Here is a 24,407-nt window from a genome sequence, read left to right as displayed (position 1 = left end):
CTCTCAAAATACCAGAAAGCCTAGAATCATTATATTTAGTTGGAAGGTTCCTTTGATGAAGCCCAACAAAGTTTACAAAAAGAAATGACCTTAACCCATATTCAAGGTCACAGAGGTCAAATGTGTTTAAACCTTTAAACAACTTCTTCCAAAATACTGGAAGGCCTAGAATCATTATATTTGGCCAGTATGTTCCTTTTATGAAGTCTAAGAAAGTAAAAGAAATGACCTTGACCCATAGTCAAGGTCACAAGGGGTCAAATGTGTTAAACGCGGAACATATGCACAGATATAGTAATGTTGGTCATAAAGATCCAGGTGAGTGATACAGGCCCTCTGGGCCTTTTGTATAGATATGTAATATTTGTATTATACTGAGGTGTAATATTTGTATTATACAGAGGTGTAATATTTGTATTATACAGACATGTAATATTTATATTATATAGAGGTGTAACATTTGTAGTATACAGACATGTAATATTTGTAATATACAGACATGCAATATTTGTATTATATAGACATGTAATATTTGTATTATATAGACATGTAATATTTGTATTATACAGACATGTAATATTTGTATTATATAGACATGTAATATTTGTATTATACAGACATGTAATATTTGTATAATATAGATATGTAATATTTGTATTATACAGACATGTAATATTTGTAAATCATAGGCTGTAGTTAGCTAAAGCATTTGATCAAGTTTAAATGACTTTAATGAAAAGCTAAGAGTTATGTCACTTAAAAAAATTCTACGATTAAAATATTAAAACAAAATATGTTATGCATATTAGATCAGATAATCAAACCATTTGTCCAAATATTAAGTATACGATGTTGCAAAACTATGAACACATGCAGAAGATTAGTTATATGTTATGCCTGTTATCTTATGGTATGTGGCTTGGCAAACACTAAAAAAAAATATAAAAATGTTCAAACTGAGCTTTGATCGTTTGGTTTCATGTGTACCGTTAACACACGTGACATACATGTGTGCATACGGCGGTCGATATGCTCAGTGGAGTGTTATTTTAGGCTCCTGTCTTTAGCAAAGGGACAGTGATCACGGTCAACATGTCAATAGATTTCTCAGTGGTAGTTATATGTTTTAAACCTTTACAGCAGAAGTAAAACACCAGCACATATGTTTACGAATATTTATGACGTAATGCTATGTCGTCGTCCATTCAGGTGCGAAATGAAAACGAGGCAGTATACACACACAGCTTGAACGGAAGCGAAGTGAGGTAAGGGTATGTATGACAGCTCAATTATAGACTCTGTGTTCAGGTAGATGAAACAAACAAGTATTGAAATATGCCGAGTCTCAAAGCGACCGCATTACGCACCTTCATAGTGAGTAAACTCGAGACTTGACAATTCTACCTGAAACTGAGATCATTAATTGATGATAACATGGCGTCAAGTTCAGTGAGTCAGGAGAGCTTAGATACGGAAGATTTTGCAATCAGTATCCGTAAAAGTAAGATACGCAACATGCGCGCTCGAGGGTTGAATCCACTACCCCGGAGTACGGATCGAGAGAGAGAGGAGGATTCCTGCGACATTCCGTGTGACCAGGATACACCAGGATGGGGTGTCATCCCGGAGCACGAGTCTCCATCCCGGTGCATAGCTACAAGCCGGACGAAGGATAAGCGTACTCGACCAAATCACCTGCACAAAGGCAAACTGCCAAAGGACAAAAGGAAACTGAGGGAAAAAAGAAGGAGCACTGGAGTAGGCCTTGGAGGTCTCGCACACCTTCCATCAACCGAGGTAACCACCAAGTCGTAATCTTGATGTAAAGTAGGCAATAAATCATTCTATTGAGATAACACGATGATGGTGTGATGTGATCAGATGATGGTGATCTGATGGTGTGATGTGATCAGATGATGGTGTGATGTGATCAGATGATGGTGATCTGATGGTGTGATGTGATCAGATGATGGTGATCTGATGGTGTGATGTGATCAGATGATGGTGTGATGTGATCAGATGAAGATCGATGTGTTGTGTGGGTAGTGATAGGCTGATGGTGTGATGTGATCAGATGTTGATCGATATGATCAGATGATGGTGTGATGTGATCAGATGTTGATCGATATGATCAGATGATGGTGTGATGTGATCAGATGATGATCGATGTGATCAGATGATGGTGATCTGATGGTGTGATGTGATCAGATGATGATCGATGTGATCAGATGATGATCGATGTGATCAGATGATGGTGATCTGATGGTGTGATGTGATCAGATGAAGATCGATGTGTTGTGTGGGTAGTGATAGGCTGATGGTGTGATGTGATCAGATGATGGTGATCTGATGGTGTGATGTGATCAGATGAAGATCGATGTGTTGTGTGGGTAGTGATAGGCTGATGGTGTGATGTGATCAGATGTTGATCGATATGATCAGATGATGGTGTGATGTGATCAGATGTTGATCGATATGATCAGATGATGGTGTGATGTGATCAGATGATGATCGATGTGATCAGATGATGGTGATCTGATGGTGTGATGTGATCAGATGATGGTGATCTGATGGTGTGATGTGATCAGATGATGATCAATGTGATCAGATGATGGTGTGATGTGATCAGATGATGGTGATCTGATGGTGTGATGTGATCAGATGATGGTGTGATGTGATCAGATGATGATCAATGTGTTGAGTGGGTAGTGATAGCGTGATGGGTGTGATGTGATCAGATGATGATCAATGTGATCAGATGATGGTGTGATGTGATCAGATGTTGATCGATATGATCAGATGATGGTGTGATGTGATCAGATGATGATGTGATCTATTCAGATGATGATCGATGTGTTCATTATGTTTAATCTACTGTCTGATGTTTTACCTACTGTCTGGTATTTTATCTACTATCTGATGTTTTAACTACTGTCTGGTATTTAATCTACTGTCTGATGTTTTACCTACTGTCTGGTATTTAATCTAATGTCTGATGTTTTACCTACTGTCTGGTATTTAGTCTGTCTGATGTTTTACCTACTGTCTGGTATTTAATCTACTGTTTGATGTTTTACCTACTGTCTGGTATTTAATCTACTGTCTGATGTTTTACCTATTGTCTGGTATTTAGTCTGTCTGATGTTTTATCTACTGTCTGGTATTTTATCTACTATCTGATGTTTTAACTACTGTCTGGTATTTAATCTACTGTCTGATGTTTTACCTACTGTGTGGTATTTAGTCTGTCTGATGTTTTACCTACTGTCTGGTATTTAGTCTGTCTGATGTTTTACCTACTGTCTGGTATTTAATCTACTGTCTGATGTTTTACCTACTGTCTGGTATTTAATCTACTGTCTGATGTTTTACCTACTGTCTGGTATTTAGTCTGTCTGATGTTTTACCTACTGTCTGGTATTTAATCTACTGTTTGATGTTTTACCTACTGTCTGGTATTTAATCTAATGTCTGATGTTTTACCTATTGTCTGGTATTTAATCTACTGTCTGATGTTTTACCTACTGTCCGGTATTGAATCTTCTGTCTGATGTTTTACCAACTGTCTGATGTTTTACCTACTGTCTGGTATTGAATCTACTATCTGATGTTTTACCTACTGTCTGGTATTTAATCTACTGTCTGGTGTTTTACCTACTGTCTGGTATTTAATCTACTGTCTGATGTTTTACCAACTGTCTGATGTTTTACCAACTGTCTGATGTTTTACCTACTGTCTGGTATTTAATCTACTATGTGATGTTTTACCTACTGTCTGGTATTTAATCTACTGTTTGATGTTTTACCTACTGTCTGGTATTTAATCTACTGTTTGATGTTTTACCTACTGTCTGGTATTTAATCTAATGTCTGATGTTTTACCTATTGTCTGGTATTTAATCTACTGTCTGATGTTTTACCTACTGTCTGGTATTGAATCTACTATCTGATGTTTTACCTACTGTCTGGTATTTAATCTACTGTCTGGTGTTTTACCTACTGTCTGGTATTTAATCTACTGTCTGATGTTTTACCAACTGTCTGATGTTTTACCTACTGTCTGGTATTTAATCTACTATGTGATGTTTTACCTACTGTCTGGTATTTAATCTACTATCTGATGTTTTACTGACTGTCTGGTATTTAATCTGTCTGATGTTTTACCTACTGTTTGATATTTAATCTACTGTCTGGTGTTTTACCTACTGTCTGGTATTTAATCTTCTGTCTGATGTTTTACCTACTGTTTGATATTTAATCTACTATCTGATGTTTTACTGACTGTCTGGTATTTAATCTGTCTGATGTTTTACCTACTGTTTGATATTTAATCTACTGTTTGATGTTTTACCTACTGTCTGGTATTTAATCTTCTGTCTGATGTTTTACCTACTGTCTGGTATTTAATCTACCATCTGCTGTTTTACCTACTGTCTGTTTTACATGTTGTCTGGTGTTTTACCTGTCTGATGTTAAAGCTGTTAACTTGAGGTTTTATCTATTGTATATGGTGTTGTTTTTAATAGAGCACTGGTGACTCTTTGGATGAGGATGATGAGGATCCTAAAGGTTCCACAGAGACCAAACGAAACACATCCTACAATGAAATCATTGACGAGGACAACCCTCAGACACCCTCAGATGTAAGAACATTAAGTGTTGTTTTGTTTGTTAACTACGTGGTTGTAATATCCTTTGGTGTTACCAATTAATGAAAATATATGGGTACGCACCTTTCTTATCATCCAGATCACTTTGACCCGTTGTCAGTTATCTTTTTAGCTCACTGTCAGCTGTTCTGTCACTTTTTTTCTGTGGTCAGTCATTAAACAATCCTTGTGATTGTTACTTCTTAAAAATTTCTTACAAAGTACCAAAGGAATTGGTTCCCTGTGGTCACTAGTACATTGGTAGTACTAAATGAATAAGTTCCCTGTGGTCACTAGTACAGTGGTAGTACTAAATGAATAGGTTCCCTGTGGTCACTAGTACAGTGGTAGTACTAAATTAATAGGTTCCCTGTGGTCACTAGTACAGTGGTAGTACTAAATAAATAGGTTCCTTGTGGTCACTAGTACAGTGGTAGTTCTAAATTAATAGGTTACCTGTGGTCACTAGTACAGTGGTAGTTCTAAATTAATAGGTTCCCAGTGGTCACTAGTACAGTGGTAGTACTAAATGAATAAGTTCCCTGTGGTCACTAGTACAGTGGTAGTACTAAATGAATAAGTTCCCTGTGGTCACTAGTACAGTGGTAGTACTAAATGAATAGGTTCCTTGTGGTCACTAGTACAGTGGTAGTTCTAAATTAATAGGTTACCTGTGGTCACTAGTACAGTGGTAGTTCTAAATTAATAGGTTCCCAGTGGTCACTAGTACAGTGGTAGTACTAAATGAATAAGTTCCCTGTGGTCACTAGTACAGTGGTAGTACTAAATGAATAAGTTCCCTGTGGTCACTAGTACAGTGGTAGTACTAAATGAATAAGTTCCCTGTGGTCACTAGTACAGTGGTAGTACTAAATGAATAAGTTCCCTGTGGTCACTAGTACAGTGGTAGTACTAAATGAATAGGTTCCCTGTGGTCACTAGTACAGTGGTAGTACTAAATTAATAGGTTCCCTGTGGTCACTAGTACAGTGGTAGTACTAAATAAATAGGTTCCCAGTGGTCCCTAGTACAGTGGTAGTACTAAATTTATAGATTCCCAGTGGTCACAAGTACACTGGTAGTACTAAATTTATAGATTCCCAGTGATCACTAGTACAGCGGTTTTACTAAATTGATAGATTCCCTGTGGTCACTAGTACAGTGATGTTACTCCATTTGTTGAGACGGATCAGAAAAACAAAAATAGCCCATAGGTGACCATCTTACATTTTTGAAATTTTGTTATTGTTTTGATGAATTTATTGAAAAATACTGGGTGGATCTTTTGTGAAATTTCATCATGCAGGTTCCCCTTGGTACCTCCGGTGAAATAACCATATTTAGAGTATCTTAATCCCTAATCAGTTCACCTAGAACCAATTACCTAAACTTTTGGAAGAGGTTTCTGTCAGGGCCTTCATTCAAGCTAGCATTCATCGTTCACATGAGTCTAAATAGGATGTTTTTAATTTGAATGTGATGTTTCGGTACTCTTGATTTATTGGGACAAGATATTGGTTACAGACTTCTCAGTTACATCTAATGTTTTTTTTTTTTCAGGATCGCCATATCCCCAAAGGTTTTATTTCCAGGAGAACTAAGAGGTAAGTCATCCCACTTAGGCTCAAATATATGTTTATACAGAACTATTCAGACGAGTATCCATTTACTTATCTGATCAATGTTAAGATGTGAATTCTTCTTCCTTCTTAAACTCTTCACTGATATATCTTCTCAGACAGCTTAATGTAACTGTTGTAATATTTTTAAGTCAGTAGATGGAACAAGTAGTAATACCTCAGATGTAATCAAACAGAATTAGTGCTGTAGCCTAAAGTTGGCACTATATTTACAAATTAACTTTCTGTTTATTGAGGTTATCAGGGGAAGCAAGTTATGTAAAAAAAAAAATTCCCAGTCAATTGTGTTCTCAGAACCTGAACCAAATAGAAAGTTATTCCTTGTATCTACAGAGGGATACAGTTATGGTTTTATTGATTTCAAAGTTTAAAGATACAACAGTAACAAAAATATTCAGTTTGCCGACATAAAAAATACCACCATGAGAGGGTCTATTGTGTCAGTCTATCAAATACCACAGCAGCAAAATTTTTAAAAATATTTTGCATATATTCACTTGTTAAATACAAGATTCTAGCATTTATTCTATTGAAATTTCAAAAGAAAACCTCAAAAGTTTGACAAAAAATTGGCATAAGGACCATATTTTAAGTGTATTTCCTTTCTGGAAGACCTTTCAAAACTTGTGAAGTTCAAGCTCAGTCTGATACAGTGACATTATGTGAAAGTCTTTCATTCGTGATGTCATATCACTGTGAATGTGAGAGAGACTATTACTATTGATGTAAAGTGATAATGAGAATTTTTCATTGCTATTAGCGACAATTCCAATATGATATTAACAAAGTTTCAAGGCAGTTGATGTGAAAATGTTTCAGCTCACTTTGAGTATTTAAAAATGTTAGTACTGTATTGAATACTTGGTGATATAAGTCATTTAGGCCCATCGGACCTCTTGTTTTTAAAACTTTCTCATTGATGCTTTTGTTTTATTTGATTGTCTTTCAGTCCATCTGATCTTGAAGCTGACTTGGAAGACAACCAAGATTATGACAGTACCGTCAGTCAATCAGAGACCAACTTGACTTTAATTGGAAAACCAGATTCCAAAGAATCAAACTATAAACACATTCCGAAATATGGTCCTGGAAGTAATGTAGACATTCCATCCACAAAAGTGTCTCATATCAAACCTTACAGCTCTCCAAACATCTGTGATACCAAGCCTCTCTCATCCTCATCAAGCTCTCTTCAGGGCAGTCATCATAGTAGGTATGGATATTCTACTAACGCAGCTGAGTGGCAGGAAGCAGAAGAGAATAGCGTAGTGAAAAAGGATTTACCCGTGATAAAGCCTTTGACATCTGTAGTGAACAGATACAAGGAAAGTAAATCAGACAGTGACAATAATGGTTACAGTGGTTTCCGTCACCATGACAACGTTCAGAGATCAGGGGTCAGCCACAAACTCTTCTTAAATCGGTCCAAAGCAAACGAAAGCCTGGAGCAGGTGAGTAACTGTGTCCAAGGGAGACGTAAAACTGGAGCAGGTGAGTAACTGTGTCCAAGGGAGACAAAGCCTGGAGCAGGTGAGTAACTGTGTCCAAGGGAGACAAAAACTGGAGCAGGTGAGTAACTGTGTCCAAGGGAGACAAAAACTGGAGCAGGTGAGTTACTGTGTCCAAGGGAGACAAAAACTGGAGCAGGTGAGTAACTGTGTCCAAGGGAGACAAAAACTGGAGCAGGTGAGTAACTGTGTCCAAGGGAGACAAAAACTGGAGGAGGTGAGTTACTCTGTCCAAGGGAGACAAAGCCTGGAGCAGCTGAGTAACTGTGTCCAAGGGAGACAAACTGGAGTAGGTGAGTAACTGTGTCCAAGGGAGACAAACTGTAGCAGGTGAGTTACTGTGTCCAAGGGAGACAAACTGGAGTAGGTGACCAAATTGATTTCTGCCTATATATATCAACTGTTTAGTGATAATGACCAGGAAATATTGTTATCTCTGGGAACTTTGCAAAAGCATTCTCTCAATTCTTGTGATTTGTTTTTCTTTTTTAAACCTCAGTTTGACTGTTATTTACCTAATCTGAAGACTGGTACACAATAATGAAATTATTACAGGGGGTTATCTGATACACTATACTGAAATTAGGACAGGGGGTTATCTGATACACTATACTGAAATTAGGACAGGGGGTTATCTGATACACTATACTGAAATTATTACAGGGGGTTATCTGATACACCATACTGAAATTATTACAGGGGGTTATCTGATACACCATACTGAAATTAGGACAGGGGATCATCTGATACACTATACTGAAATTAGGACAGGGGATCATCTGATACACTATACTGAAATTAGGACAGGGGGTTATCTGATACACTATACTGAAATTACGACAGGGGGTTATCTGATACACTATACTGAAATTAGGACAGGGGGTTATCTGATACACTATACTGAAATTACGACAGGGGGTTATCTGATACACCATACTGAAATTACGACAGGGGGTTATCTGATACACCATACTGAAATTACAACAGGGGGTTATCTGATACACTATTCTGAAATTACGACAGGGGGTTATCTGATACACTATACTGAAATTAGGACAGGGGGTTATCTGATACACTATTCTGAAATTAGGACAGGGAGTTATAATTATTTTCTGATACTTTAAGATGATTTCTTTTACAGTTATTGGAAAAAGAAAAAGAAGAAAACAGGAAACTGAAGGCAATGTTAGAATCAAAAGATAAGAAAATTGCAGAGCTGGAAAAGGAAGTTTCTTCTTTAAACAAGGTAGCTAGGTCACTTAATTAAGTCTTCCAAACAGTTACCATTAAATCATCTGGGATCTGAAACATCCTGCTTCATCTCTGTACACGAATAAAAATAAAAAATACCACCTTTTTAGTAAAGATTTTGGAAAAGACCTACTGGTCTGTTTAATTACATGTGTTTTATTTGACTGTTCAGATACATGTATGTCCATCCACCCCCTTCACATACATGTGTATGACTACCTGTCCCCTTCACATACATGTGTACGACTACCTGTCCCCTTCACATACACGTGTATGACTATCTGTCCCCATTACATACACGTGTATGACTACCTGTCCTCTTCACTGACATGTGTATGTCTACCTGTCCTCTTCACTGACATGTGTATGTCTACCTGTCCTCTTCACTGACATGTGTATGTCTACCTGTCCTCTTCACTGACATGTGTATGACTACCTGTCCTCTTCACTGACATGTGTATGTCTGCCTGTCCTCTTCACTGACATGTGTATGTCTACCTGTCCCCTTCACTGACATGTGTAAGTCTACCTGTCCCCTTCACATACACGTGTATGTCTACCTGTCCTCTTCACTGACATGTGTATGTCTACCTGTCCTCTTCACTGACATGTGTATGTCTACCTGTCCTCTTCACTGACATGTGTATATCTACCTGTTCTCTTCACTGACATGTGTATATCTACCTGTTCTCTTCACTGACATGTCTATGTCTACCTGTCCTCTTCACTGACATGTGTATGTCTACCTGTCCTCTTCACTGACATGTGTATGTCTACCTGTCCTCTTCACTGACATGTGTATGTCTGCCTGTCCTCTTCACTGACATGTGTATGTCTCCTCTTCACTGACATGTGTATGTCTACCTGTCCTCTTCACTGACATGTGTATGTCTACCTGTCCTCTTCACTGACATGTGTATGACTACCTGCCCCCTTCACATACATGTGTACGACTACCTGTCCCCTTCACATACACGTGTATGACTATCTGTCCCCATTACATACAAGTGTATGACTACCTGTCCTCTTCACTGACATGTGTATGTCTACCTGTCCTCTTCACTGACATGTGTATGTCTACCTGTCCTCTTCACTGACATGTGTATGTCTACCTGTCCTCTTCACTGACATGTGTATGTCTGCCTGTCCTCTTCACTGACATGTGTATGTCTACCTGTCCTCTTCACTGACATGTGTATGTCTACCTGTCCTCTTCACTGACATGTGTATGTCTACCTGTCCTCTTCACTGACGTGTATGTCTAACTGTCCTCTTCTCTGACATGTGTATGAATGTGTTTGTCTAATTGACAGTTTCCTGTGTGTTGAATATGTTTGTCTAATTGACAGTTTCCTGTGTGTTGAATGTGTCTGTCTAATTGACAGTTTCCTGTGTGTTGAATGTGTTTTTATAATCGACAGTTTACTGTGTGTTGAATGTGTTTGTATAATTGACAGTTTCCTGTGTGTTGAATGTGTTTGTCTAATTGACAGTTTCCTGTGTGTTGAATGTGTTTGTCTAATTGACAGTTTCCTGTGTGTTGAATGTGTTTGTCTAACTGACAGTTTCCTGTGTGTTGAATATGTTTGTCTAATTGACAGTTTCCTGTGTGTTGAATATGTTTGTCTAATTGACAGTTTCCTGTGTGTTGAATGTGTTTGTCTAATTTACAGTTTCCTGTGTGTTGAATATGTTTGTCTAATTGACAGTTTCCTGTGGTTTGAAGGTGTTTGTATAATTGAGTTTCCTGTGTGTTGAATGTGTTTGTCTAATTGACAGTTTCCTGTGTGTTGAATATGTTTGTCTAATTGACAGTTTCCTGTGGTTTGAAGGTGTTTGTATAATTGAGTTTCCTGTGTGTTGAATGTGTTTGTCTAATTGACAGTTTCCTGTGTGTTGAATGTGTTTGTATAATTGACAGTTTCCTGTGTGTTGAATGTGTTTGTCTAATTGACAGTTTCCTGTGTGTTGAATGTGTTTGTCTAATTGACAGTTTCCTGCATGTTGAATGTGTTTGTCTAATTTAGTTTCCTATGTGTTGAATGTGTTTGTCTAATTGACAGTTTCCTGTGTGTTGAATGTGTTTGTCTAATTGACAGTTTCCTATATGTCTAACTGTCCTCTTCTCTGACATGTGTATGAATGTGTTTGTCTAATTGACAGTTTCCTGTGTGTTGAATATGTTTGTCTAATTGACAGTTTCCTGCGTGTTGAATGTGTTTGTCTAATTTAGTTTCCTGTGTGTTGAATGTGTTTGTCTAATTGACAGTTTCCTGTGTGTTTAATGTGTTTGTCTAATTGACAGTGTCCTATGTGTTGAATGTATTTGTCTAATTGACAGTTTCCTGTGTGTTTAATGTGTTTGTCTAATTGACAGTTTCCCAGGTCTTATATATGCTACTTGGAAGGTTTCTTCTTGGGAAATATACATTATAAATGTATGTAACTGTTAAATACTTTATTGCTTAATTATTAGAGTAATTCATTGTATGTCCAACTGAAGATCACATAAGAATGTAAAATTGTGGACATGAATACATAGCACCTGAGTTTTGAAGTGTACTGTTCCTATAAATGTAAATTGGAGATCATACTGAGGGTCCAGTATCTGCTGAAATGATTAATTACCATAGTAAAACAATTATTTCTCTGTTGTTTTATTATTATTGGCCAGGTTGTACATAGTGCAAATCCAGGTTATAGTATGGTGAAATTGGATGGGCGGGCGGGTGTGGAAAAAGGGTACCAGTTTTGTAGAATCAACTCCTCCTAGAGTTTTTGACATAAAAGCTTGAAACTTTGTAGAATGTTTATATATATACATATATGTTGAAGATGTGCACCTCCTATCATGGATTCATTTCGGACAGTTTTCTGGATTTTCTGGGCTTTGGAACTTAGTTTTTTTCCGCAGTTTGGCAGGAAAAGGGGCATCAGTTTTGTAGAATCAACTCCTCCTAGAGTTTTTGACGTAGAAGCTTGAAACTTTGTAGAATGTTTATATATATATATGTTGAAGATGTGCACCTCCTATTATGGATTCATTCTGGACATTTCTCAGGATTTTCCAGGCTTAGGAACTTAGTCATTTTCCTCATATAAATCACCTTGGGGCCCTAGATGTCCATTGTCTATTTTTTGAACATCTAAGAATCAAAAATGACTTCTTTTTTCAAATGCCCTTCGTCTGCACCAATTAATAAAATACAACCAAACTTTCTCTCTTATAACAAATATTCTACATACTCAACAAATGAAACACCCTTAACTATCTTATAGATACCATATAACATTGCACTCATCGCGCAACCTGGCCAATTGCGGCTTTGTCCCTTTGCATATATATTGCATATTACCTTATTGACAATACTACTTTGTGTCTACTGAAATACACACGAAAATTTAAATTAATAATTGTAAAAGGAAACTCTCACCATTGATCAAATTTCTTTATATATAAAACACAACCTGCCACATCAGTAAGAAAGGCTTCCCACGTGAATCGGTTACAGTTGAAGAAAATATTTGAGTGCCAGCCACAAATCAAAGGACAGACAGATTTGCAGAAGAAAAAATTAGAATTTCACTGGAGCTTACCATGGTAGATGGGAACTTATCAGACAAGTGTTTTACAGAAACTATTAATGTTAACAAACTCGGGTATCAAAATATGGGTGTTAATGTACTGCATCTCTACATTTTGTTCATGTATACAAATGATCTGCCTTGTTTTCAAAACTGTCACGTGATGCTATCCGCTTTGAATTTGTGAGAAATTTCCCAAATGAGTGGTCAAACTCAAAATTTGAAATTGATTGAGAATATCGGGTTAGCAAAGAAACATAAGTGGAAGTGTGTAAAAAATGCACGATCAAAAAGATCAAAGAATAACATTTTTACAGTGATGTCCCTCTAAATCAACATTGCTTGTCAACACTGATATGTAAAATAAAAATACTGTTCAAAACATTATTTTCAGTATGTTTAATATGAGCTGTCAGGGGAAAAGTTGAGTACTAGTATTCTATACTTGCATTGCTTTGTTTATTTTCAGGATCTTGAGGACTTTGATGATGAAAACCAGAAATTGGTATTGGAAAACAACTCTCTGATCCGTGCAGTGTCTAACCTCAGCATTACTAGTACAGCTGTGTAGGACATACAAGGAAACAGATGTGTTGGATACACACCAGTTCACCTGAATAGGACAGCTGTGTAGGACAGACACTAGTCCATTTTAGAGCAGACACCAGTTCACCTATGTAGGACAGACACATGTACAGCTGTGTAGGACAATGATATATTTGTATAGGACAGACACTTCTAATGCTGTAGAGGACAAACACTATTACAGCTGTGTAGGACAGGCATTAAGACAACTGTTTAGGACAGACATTATAACAACTGTGTAGGACAAAAAAGTGGACAGCTGTGTTGGTCAGACACCAGTTCACCTGCATAGGACAGACACTTGTACAGCTGTGTAGGACAGACACTTTTACAGCTGTGTAGGACAGTAGACACTGATAAAATTGTATATTAGGACACCTGTGCAGGACTGACACTAGTGCAGTGTGTAGGACAAACACTAGAACTACTGTGTAGGACAGACAATGATACATTTGTGAAGGGCTGGCACTACTGCAGCTATGTAGGACAGATGAGTAGGCTATGCACAAGGACCTTTGTGATGGACAGAGCCATATAGGACAGACATTTGTGTAGGACAGACACTACTGTAACTGTAGAGGACAGACACTATCGCAGATGTGTAACACCGACAGCCAGACATTTGTGAGGAGCTGACACTACCATTAGCTGTGTAGGACAGACAGTAGAACATGTACAACTATCAGACAGACTTTAGGACAACTGAGACTCTAGGACAGATATTTAGGACACATCCTTTCATCTCTGAGTGAAGGTGCATCATAATCAGTAGGCCAAGGTCACAAGATTGCTTCGCTTTCCATACATGGTCAAGGAAATCATTTGGCAGAAGTTTTTTGTCTTGATAAAGTGCTTTTTCAGCGGTTTCCTTTGAATACTTATTTATTGTGACAGATCTGCAATACCTGCGTAATTAATTGAATGTTCTATCAGTGCTAATGCTGTTATATCACAACTTGTTCAACAATGTATATTGTATAATTATTTACCCTTGACTAGTAAATGTAAACATTGTGTATGTATTGTTTCACCATTAATAAACAGAAAGCCTATAGTTTTGTTTAAATAAAAAACTGCATTTAAAAATGATACTTGAATAAGTCCTTGATTTTAGAGAGAAAGATTTGTTCATTTGCTTTGGAAGTTATCACTTATGAAACACTTTTGAACTATAGGAACTAATTGGCAGAAATTATGAAACAATTAATAATTATAGGAATTAATCAGCATAAATTACCAGATAGCTCGAAAGTATAGAAACTAATAGAAAGTAAACCAATTATTCAAATTTTTAAAATAAATTACATGATCAACTTCTACCTGTGCAGTAAGAACATCTTTAGTAACCAATTTAGAATCGATCATCTAGCATGCGACCGTCTTGTGTCAATGTCGTATAAGCATCTGCAAGCATTGAAGGATTTTGACAATTTGTTGTCACTATTACTTGACAAATACTGCATGGATCTCTCTCAAATTCCCATGTAGATGCTCCTTGGTTCTCATCTGTGCCCTTTTGATCTTGATACTGATCAAAAAACAGAAAATGGCTGATGAGAGGTAGACATGATGAATTTAAACAGTGAAACTTTACCACTTTTTCTTGACAGTATAAAAAATTTTGGATAAATCTCTTGCAAATTCCTTTTGTATGTTCATCTTGGTTGCTAGTTGTGCCTGTTTTATTTAGGACTGTGCATGATCAGGTGGCCATTTTGGATTTTAACAACGAAAGTTGCTATCACTTTTTCTTTAGAAATACAGCATGGATCTAGTGCCTCAAATTTCATATGCAGATTCATCTTGGTCGCTAGTTGTGCCCTTTCATTTTGGGGTTATTAGAAAAAATGAAAGTGGCAGTACAGCAACAATTTTGGATTTGACAGTTAAAGATTATTGTTAATCTCTCGGAGGTATTTCAAAACTTTGGTATGATGATGTAACGAACAATCCAGATTTGATGTTCTACATCCCAGATAAATCATGATGTAACGATCCAGCCTGGAGGTCCTTCATCTAAGATAAAGCCCTGATGTATTGATCCAGTCTGGAGGTCCTACATCTAAGATAAAGCCCTGATGTGATGATCCAGTCTGGAGGTCCTACATCTAAGATAAAGCCCTGATGTGATGATCCAGTCTGGAGGTCCTACATCTAAGATAAAGCCCTGATGTAATGATTCAGTCTGGAGGTCCTACATCTAAGATAAAGCCCTGATGTGATGATCCAGTCTGGAGGTCCTACATCTTCGATAAAGCCCTGTATTGATCCAGTCTGGAGGTCCTACATCTAAGATAAAGCCCTGATGTGATGATCCAGTCTGGAGGTCCTACATCTAAGATAAAGCCCTGATGTGATGATCCAGTCTGGAGGTCCTACATCTAAGATAAAGCCCTGATGTATTGATCCAGTCTGGAGGTCCTACATCTAAGATCAAACCCTGATGTATTGATTCAGTCTGGAGGTCCTACATCTAAGATAAAGCCCTGATGTAATGATCCAGTCTGGAGGTCCTACATCTAAGATAAAGCCCTGATGTATTGATCCAGTCTGGAGGTCCTACATCTAAGATAAAGCCCTGATGTATTGATCCAGTCTGGAGGTCCTATATCTAAGATAAAGCCCTGTATTGATCCAGTCTGGAGGTCCTACATCTTAGATAAAGCCCTGTATTGATCCAGTCTGGAGGTCCTACATCTTAGATAAAGCCCTGTATTGATCCAGTCTGGAGGTCCTACATCTTAGATAAAGCCCTGATGTAATGATCCAGTCTGGAGGTCATACATCTAAGATAAAGCCCTGATGTGATGATCCAGTCTGGAGGTCCTACATCTTAGATAAAGCCCTTGTGTAATGATCCAGTCTGGAGGTCCTACATCTAAGATCAAACCCTGATGTATTGATCAAGTCTTGAGGTCCTATATCTAAGATAAAGCCCTGATGTAATGATCCAGTCTGGAGGTCCTACATCTAAGATAAAACCCTGATGTATTGATCCAGTCTGGAGGTCCTACATCTAAGATAAAGCCCTGATTTATTGATTCAGTTTGAAGGTCCTACATCTAAGATAAAGCCCTGTATTGATCCAGTCTGGAGGTCCTACATCTTAGATAAAGCCCTGTATTGATCCAGTCTGGAGGTCCTTCATTTTACAGAAGATAGATAATTAAAACTATCACTGAAATAAATCATTACATTTGTATTACAACAAGAACAGAACTTTCAACTTCTACAAGCTGGTATCTATCTACAAAATACACAAACACTGGGATAACACAAATGTTGATCGGATATAACCATGTTACTATCAGTACTGTGTGTCATTAACACTCTAAGTGATTTAACCATGTTAACATCAGTACTGTGTGTCATATACACTCAAAACTATTTAACCATGTTATCATCAGTATGGTGTGTCATTAACTCTCAGGTGGCCATCTTGGATTTTGGAAGTAAAAGTTTGTTACCGCTATTTCTGAGAGAGTACTTGATGAATCTTTCTCAAATTTCATATGCAGATTCCCTTTGGTTCCAAGTTGTGCATTATACCTTTTCGGACTGATCCGAAATCAAGATGGCTGCCTGTCAGCCATCTTGGATTTTGAGAGTAAAATCTTGTTACTGCTCTATATCTGAGGAAGTACTGGATGGATCCTTCTGATATTTCATAGATATTGTTTTCCCTTGGTCCCTAGTTGTGCATTGTACCTTTTTTTGGACTGATTTAAAATCAAGGTGGCCCACAGGCAGCCATCTTGGATGTCGACAGTAACACAGCACAAGCATATTGTCCATTATCCACCTGTAACTGACTGCTATCTAACAATACTTTAGGATCTTTCTCAAATGATATTTGCTAATAGGTGCTTAATAGAAATATCTTGTGCCATCATTTAGTACATTCAATGAAGACCAGTTCATGAACATTTACGACACCTGTAACAAACATAAAAAAATAAACAAATCTTCAAGAACTGAAAACAGATCCTCAAATGGTGGGCGCCAAGATCCCTCTGGGATCTGTTATTGGTGGGTGCCGTCTCTATAAATGACTACCTTGAACATGCTGGAATAATCTAATGCTGGCCAGTCCCATCATCAGGTAGATCCTCTTCCTTCAGATGTTTCGGTGCTTTCCATGATGACCTCCAGAGGTGCAGCGGCTAGGTTGAACAGGCCCAACCAGAGACTGGTTGGCTCTCGCCACTGCATGTTGGTGCTACAGTCTGATGCCCAAGATGGTTGTGCTGCCATGTGTATTTGTCGTTTGTCAGTGCTGCCTGGCATTATGTAAGCAAATGAGCTAAATTAACTTCTCGGTTACAGTGCACATGCCGTGCTGTCCTTAATTCCCCCAGAAGGACTCTGCAGAACACCATATCTTGACTTCAAGAGGAAACTAAGCCTGCACACAATTCCATGTTCCAGGTGTTGCCACAGCTAGGATACTCTCTGCTGTTCCCATCCAGTGAGTCCAGCTCCCTTGCCATCTCATACCAGCTGCCCTCACTTGTCTGTTCATCCATCATTCTAATCTCTGTCTGAGCCATGTCCCTGTGTTCCCGCTGGTTAGAATTACCCCAATCGTGGTCTTGGAATAGCTCCCAAGCCATGCTGGAGTATGGCCTGTGCTATGTCTAATGCCTGCTTGGAGTTCCATTTCCTTCCTGTCCTTGTCTCTACCCTTGCTCTTCAGAACTATCCCTCAGAATGATGACCTGTCACAGCTTGGTTACCTTGAATTTGGCTCCTGAGCTGTACAAACTTACACTTCTGAAGCTCCAGGGTACGCTCAACCATAACACCACAGATATCTGCTGATCATTGTGTCCGTTGCCTCTACAACAATGGTGATTAGTACTTTGTAGACCAGCAAAGGCCACAAGAGCCATGGAGGAACACTATGCTGGCATGTGCAGGCTTTAAATTTAAAACAATGTAATAATTTGCGGGGGAATGTAGATTACGCAGAGACAGTGATCATTGCCCCTGGAGTATCTAGGCGTGTTATGTTGGGATGACAAAACAACGAAATGGCAGAAAACGGCCACCAAGCCAAACCATGAGTCAGCGTCATGACTTGTATCCGTATTAGTATACGGGGCACAGACATAATTTTCAACCTACTTAAAACCAAATTTAACCGATTCACACACAGAATAGTTACACACACTCTCTGAAAAATCAAACCTAACACAGTTTTTCTATACTTCTATGGTAGTTAAGTAATCATGAGAATTTTAGCTACTATTAGGTTGTTATATGGTGTTTAAAATACTGAACCATTCATGTTATTAAGAATGAGTATAAAAAGGAAAGATGTGTCGCTTCTTGAGTGTGACTACTTGTTAACACGTTTTCTGTGATAGATTTTTCACATCCAAAGACATCTTGATAATACCACAGACTTTAAATACAGATATAAATAATGCAAGTCTGTGATCAGCTGACTAGTAGACTTTCTCCCGGATGTACATGTATACATCCATGGCTTTCCATTTAACATGTTATCAATTGCTAACATATGCATACGTACTTGATTAAATATGTGTGTGATAACAACTAAAAATATGATAAATAATGTGACAGTACCAGGTGAATGCTGAAGTTGAATTCTGCGCCAAACTTCCAAAACACTTTCGACGTCACAGGAAAGATAAAAAGTTTGCAGCCGGCCATGGGCCGTAAAGTTACCAAGCTGTGGACAACAGCAAAATAGACCAGTTTTCAAAAAACGAAAAATAATAATAGGGAAACAGGCTGTAAATTTAAATCAATAAATAATTTTAAATGTATGTACACAAATGCAGACCAATTAAAAAAAGAAAATGTCAGAACTAAGTATTAGAGTAAATGATACAAACCCAGATGTCATTGACATCACTCAAGTTAAAGCAAAGGGTACAGAACACTAAAGCATCAGAATACAATATTGAAGGTAATGGAAATTATAAAATATTTAGCAAAAATGTTGAAAATGCAGGGGGGTATGCTGTTAATGATAAATGCCCGGAGATCAAGGAAGTAAACATTACTACATCATTCCAGGAGAATCTTTTTGTATCTATAAAAATTAATTATAGCTCAAAAATTTTAATAGGCCTTATATATAGATCAGATTCCTGGTCAATAGAAATTAACAATAGACTACAAGACTTGTTGATGGAAGCTGCAGACAAGGGCCACAAAAGGCTCTTGATAATGGGGGGCTGTAATTACCCAGGGATAAAGTGGGATTCTTGGAACACTAAAGGAGATAATACAGAGTATAGGGAATACAAATTTATAGAAAAGATCCAGACAAAGATGGAGAGGAGGAGACAACCCAAACATCTTGGACCTTATAATAACTAACAATGAAAGCACAATATCCACAACTGAATATCAAATCCACTGGGCAAGAGTGACCACTGCATCTTAAGTGTTCAATGTTATGTGCAATATGAAGATTAATCTCCAGCAGAAGAAGAAATCCTGCTACAATACTGCAAACTATGCAGCGATTAATACAGAACTAAGCCAAATAGATTTCGATGAAATTACAGACGATTCAAACTCCACCAACATAAATATCAATATATGTTTAAAAGGACCTCTTTCAGGAACAACAGAATTTTGCCCACAAACCAATTAAAACCAAACTGGATGCTATTTGTAGCACCTTGAGAGACAAACTAGGAAATGAGTTTTAACAAGAGGCCTATGGGCTTTAACGGTCATCTGATAAAAAGCAAGCTAAACTCTAACAACAGTGAGTCTGCCGTTTAAACAGTGGGCTTTATTCATTTGAATAAACTTGGTAGCCCTCCCTCCCAGCATCCTACAGGCCCAATATCAGCACTCCGAGCCTTTTGGTTACTGAGCAGAAGTCGTTAACAGATTTTAACATATTTGAACCCTGTGATCTTGAAAGTGGGTCAAGGTCATTCACTTGAACACATTTGGTAACACTTCTTCAAAACATCCTACAGGCCCAATATCAGCACTAATCATTTTGGTTATTGAGAAGTCATTTGCATATCTTAACATATTTAACCCCTGTGACCTTGAAAGTCGGTCAAGGTCATTCATTTGAACAAACTTGGTAGCCATTCATCCCAGCATGCTACAGACCTGATATCAGCATTCTGAACCTTTTAGTTGTTGAGAAGAAGTTGTTTAAAAATTTCAACATACTTGACCCCTGTGACCTTGAAAGTGGGTCAAGGTCATTCATTCGAACAAACTTGGTAGCCCTTCATCCCAGCATACTACAGACCCAATATCAGCACTCATGGACTTTTGCTTATTGAGAAGAAGTTGTTTGTTTATTTTAACATATTTAACCCCTGTGACCTTGAAAGTGTGTCAAGGTCATTCATTTGAACAAATTTAGTAGCATGTCATCCCAGCATCCTACAGGTCCATTATTAGCACTCTTGGACTTTTGCTTATTGAGAAGAAGTTGTTTGTATATTTTAACATATTTGACCCCTGTGACCTTGAAAGTGGGTGAAGGTCATTTATTTGAACAAACTTGGTAGCCCTTCCTCCAAGCATCCTACAGGCCCAATATCAGCACTCTTGGACTTTTGCTTATTGAGAAGAAGTTGTTTGTATATTTTAACATATTTGACCCCTGTGACCTTGAAAGTGGGTCAAGGTCATTATTTGAACAAACTTGGTAGCCCTTCCTCCAAGCATCCTACAGGTCCATTATTAGCACTCTTGGACTTTTGCTTATTGAGAAGAAGTTGTTTGTATATTTTAACATATTTGACCCCTGTGACCTTGAAAGTGGGTGAAGGTCATTTATTTGAACAAACTTGGTAGCTCTTCCTCCAAGCATCCTACAGCCCCAATATCAGCACTCTTGGACTTTTGCTTATTGAGAAGAAGTTGTTTGTATATTTTAACATATTTGACCCCTGTAACCTTGAAAGTGGGTCAAGGTCATTATTTGAACAAACTTGGTAGCCCTTCCTCCAAGCATCCTACAGGCCCAATATCAGCACTCTTGGACTTTTGCTTATTGAGAAGTTGTTTGTATATTTTAACATATTTGACCCCTGTGACCTTGAAAGTGGGTGAAGGTCTTTCATTTGAACAAACTTGGTAGTCCTTCACCCAAGCATGCTACAGACCCAATATCAGCACTCATGGACTTTTGCTTATTGAGAAGAAGTCGTTTGTATATTTCAACATATTTGACCACTGTGACCTTGAAAGTGGGTCAATGTCATTAATTTGAACAAACATTGTAAGGCTCCATGCCAGCATGCTATGGGCCAAGTATTAGCCCCCTAGGCCTTCTAGTATTTGAGAAGAAGTTTTTTGAATGAAAAGACAATGCACAGGCGCACAGTGGACGGCGCACGGCGGACAACGACGGATGAAGCACGATGGCTATAGGTCATCTCGACCCTTCGGATTAGATGACCTAAAAATTCCAAAAGGCCCCAGGGGCCTGTGCTATAACTCATTTAATGTAGTGAACCACAGGTGTACACCAAGGGTCAGTTTTTGATCCAAAACCTATTAAATAGATAAAATCTTGCATCTGTTGAAACTGTATTGTAATAAGCATGTTTATCTTTACATTGTGATGTCAAATATGTAACAAAATACTAAAAGATAAAAATTGTCCTTTGAAAGTCAAAAGGCATCATGGTCTATTTTCAAGAAAAAGCAAAAAGATCTAATTCTTAAGTGATATTTTTGTGAAGGAAGAGGAGGAGGAAGACATGCCATGTCTACCCCTGAAGGAGGTCATCGATGAAATGCCACTCTTAACGGTAAAGGAAGAAATGGTACTGAAAATATTGAAGACCTTAACACCTGAAAAGTCTGGAAAATCTACAACCAAGGTTGCTCAGAAACATTGCCCATAACATAGTGTACCCACTAACAAAACTAATCAACCAATCTTTATCCACGGGAAGCAAACCAGAAGACTGGAAATTAGCTAAGAGTTTCTGCCATATTCATGAAGGGTGACAAGTGCACAGCTGGAAACTGCCGTCCAGTAAGCCTTACATCAGTAATATGAGAAATCCTAGAATCTGTAATAAAGGAACATATCTATAGTCATATGAAGAAAAATGGTTACTTCTCAGATAGACAGTATGGTTTCCTACAAGGAAGGTCAACATCCCTACAACTTTTGAAAGTATTGGATAAATGGACAAAGGCTTTAGATAAAGGAAACAAAATAGACTGTATATATATGGACTATAGAAAAGCATTTGATACAGTAACACACAATCGCCTGATCAGCAAGTTGCAGTCATATAATTTTCAAGTGGAGGAAGGGATGAGAAACATTGACAAGACCGGTCTACCAGGGAAATTTAAGGTGTGGATGTACCAGCATGGACTCTTACCCAGACTTACATGGCCATTGATGTTGTATGAAATCACTCTCACAAGTAGAGAAGATTGAAAGGGTTGTCAACAGGAATCTTTGGAAGTGGCTTGGTGTACCACCAAGCTTCACATCCGTTGGCCTCTACAGCAGAACAGCCAAACTCCAATTACCAATCACCTCGTTAGTGGAGGAATTTAAGGTGGGAAAGTCCAGGCTGAAAATGACCCTACGAGACTCGAGGGATGAGAAAGTGCGGATGGCAGGAGTACAAGTAAGAACAGGGAGGAAGTGGTCAGCTAGCAAAGCAGTAGACAAGGCGGAAAGTAGACTCCCACATAAGGATATTGTTGGATCAGTCGCACAAGGTAGACTAGGCCTCGGGATGACGGAAATGACCTACGGGAAAGATGCAAGTACATCAGAGAGAAGGGACATGATCCAGAGAGAGATTCGATCCAAGGAAGAAGAGAGTAGGCAAGCAAAGGCCGTCGAAATGGGAAGCCAGGGGGTGTGGACCAGATGGACCACAGAGCAAAGATCACTTACCTGGACAGAACTTTGGAGGTACCCTCATTACCAGCTGAGGTTTCTCCTACGGTCAGTTTATGACACTCTGCCGACACCTGCCATCCTAGAGAGATGGAGCCTAACCGATAACCCGAATTGCCCCCTTTGTGAAAGGAGAGGGAACTTGGAGCATATACTGTCTTCCTGCAGCATTGCTCTGTCACAGGAATGGTACACGTGGCGATATAATCAGGTCCTACGAGAGCTGGCAGACATCTTGGAAAGGGAGAGGATGAGCAGGATTAAGCAGAAGGCACCGGGACCTAAGACCATACAGTTTGTGAAGGCAGGGGAAACATTACCAACAGGAAAGATAGGGCGAAGCGGCATCTTGGATCTGGCGGGAGATTGGAAGTTGGTAGCAGACATCGGCCAGCAACTTACATTCCCGGAGATTGTACCAACTACCTCAGACCAGATCTAGTCCTTTGGTCATCAGGGACAAAGAAGATTGCAGTCATTGAGTTGACCATACCATGGGAGGAAAGAACAGACACAGCCCATGAGAGGAAGAAAGCCAAGCATGAAGAGCTACTGGCAGAATGCAGGGAGAAAGGCTGGAAAACTTGGAACTTCCCGGTAGAGATTGGGTGTAGAGGCTTCCCAGCACCATCTGTTTGGAGAATGCTCAGTGCACTGGGTGTTACCGGCTGTACTAGAAGAAGGGTAGTGCAGCGGCTCACCCAGGCAGCAGAGAGGGCATCCTGTTAGGTTTGGATGAAGAGGGACGAGAGTAGCTGGAGACCCACCATCGACACGCAGTGACTGATCACCACTGTGGACCCCCCATCCTGAGAGTGTACCGAGAAAGGGGTGGAAACATGCGATGAAGGATGGCCTTGGCTGAGGACGTCGGCGGTGTAGCAGCAATTCCATCTAGCTGTTTGTACGTATTCCAAAAGAGATAGTTGTCTGGATAGCAGCATTTTTAAAAGGTCGGAAACAAAAAGTGTCAGTAAATGGCACAGATTCCGAATGGGCTGTGGTAACGTCTGGAATACCCCAAGGAACTGTACTTGGGCCGTTATTATTTGTAATCTTCGTAAACGACCTACCAAGTGTAGTTAAGACATTGACCTCTTTACAAATGATACTAAAATTTTTATAAAGTCATACAAGACGAGAAGGATACTATTAGTCTGCAGAAGGATTTAGATCACATGACAAATTGGAGCAACATGTGGCTACTTCAAATGCATCCTGACAAGCGCAAACACATCAGATTATATAACTGAACAGCCAGAGGACAGGAAACATTCACGCAAATCTACCAACT

General features: G+C 38.6%; 1 protein-coding gene across 1 annotated transcript; it reads left to right on the top strand.

Moving 5' to 3' along the window:
* Positions 1 to 1,233: 1,233 nt before the first annotated feature.
* LOC132551508 (PRKC apoptosis WT1 regulator protein-like) lies at positions 1,234 to 14,263 on the top strand. Its single transcript, XM_060215660.1, has 6 exons — positions 1,234 to 1,797; positions 4,527 to 4,643; positions 6,210 to 6,253; positions 7,239 to 7,740; positions 8,939 to 9,043; positions 13,103 to 14,263. Exons 1-6 carry the CDS (start codon positions 1,435 to 1,437, stop codon positions 13,202 to 13,204), a joined length of 1,233 nt encoding a protein of 410 aa, XP_060071643.1. The 5' UTR covers positions 1,234 to 1,434; the 3' UTR covers positions 13,205 to 14,263.
* Positions 14,264 to 24,407: the final 10,144 nt, after the last annotated feature.

The sequence above is a fragment of the Ylistrum balloti genome, unplaced genomic scaffold (genome assembly GCF_031769215.1).
Source record: "Ylistrum balloti isolate Yb309-2 unplaced genomic scaffold, AGI_CSIRO_Ybal_v1 Utg370204, whole genome shotgun sequence".
NCBI lineage: Eukaryota > Metazoa > Mollusca > Bivalvia > Pectinida > Pectinidae > Ylistrum > Ylistrum balloti.
Note: the sequence above shows the minus strand (reverse complement) of the source record. Positions and strands in the feature narration are given on the sequence as shown.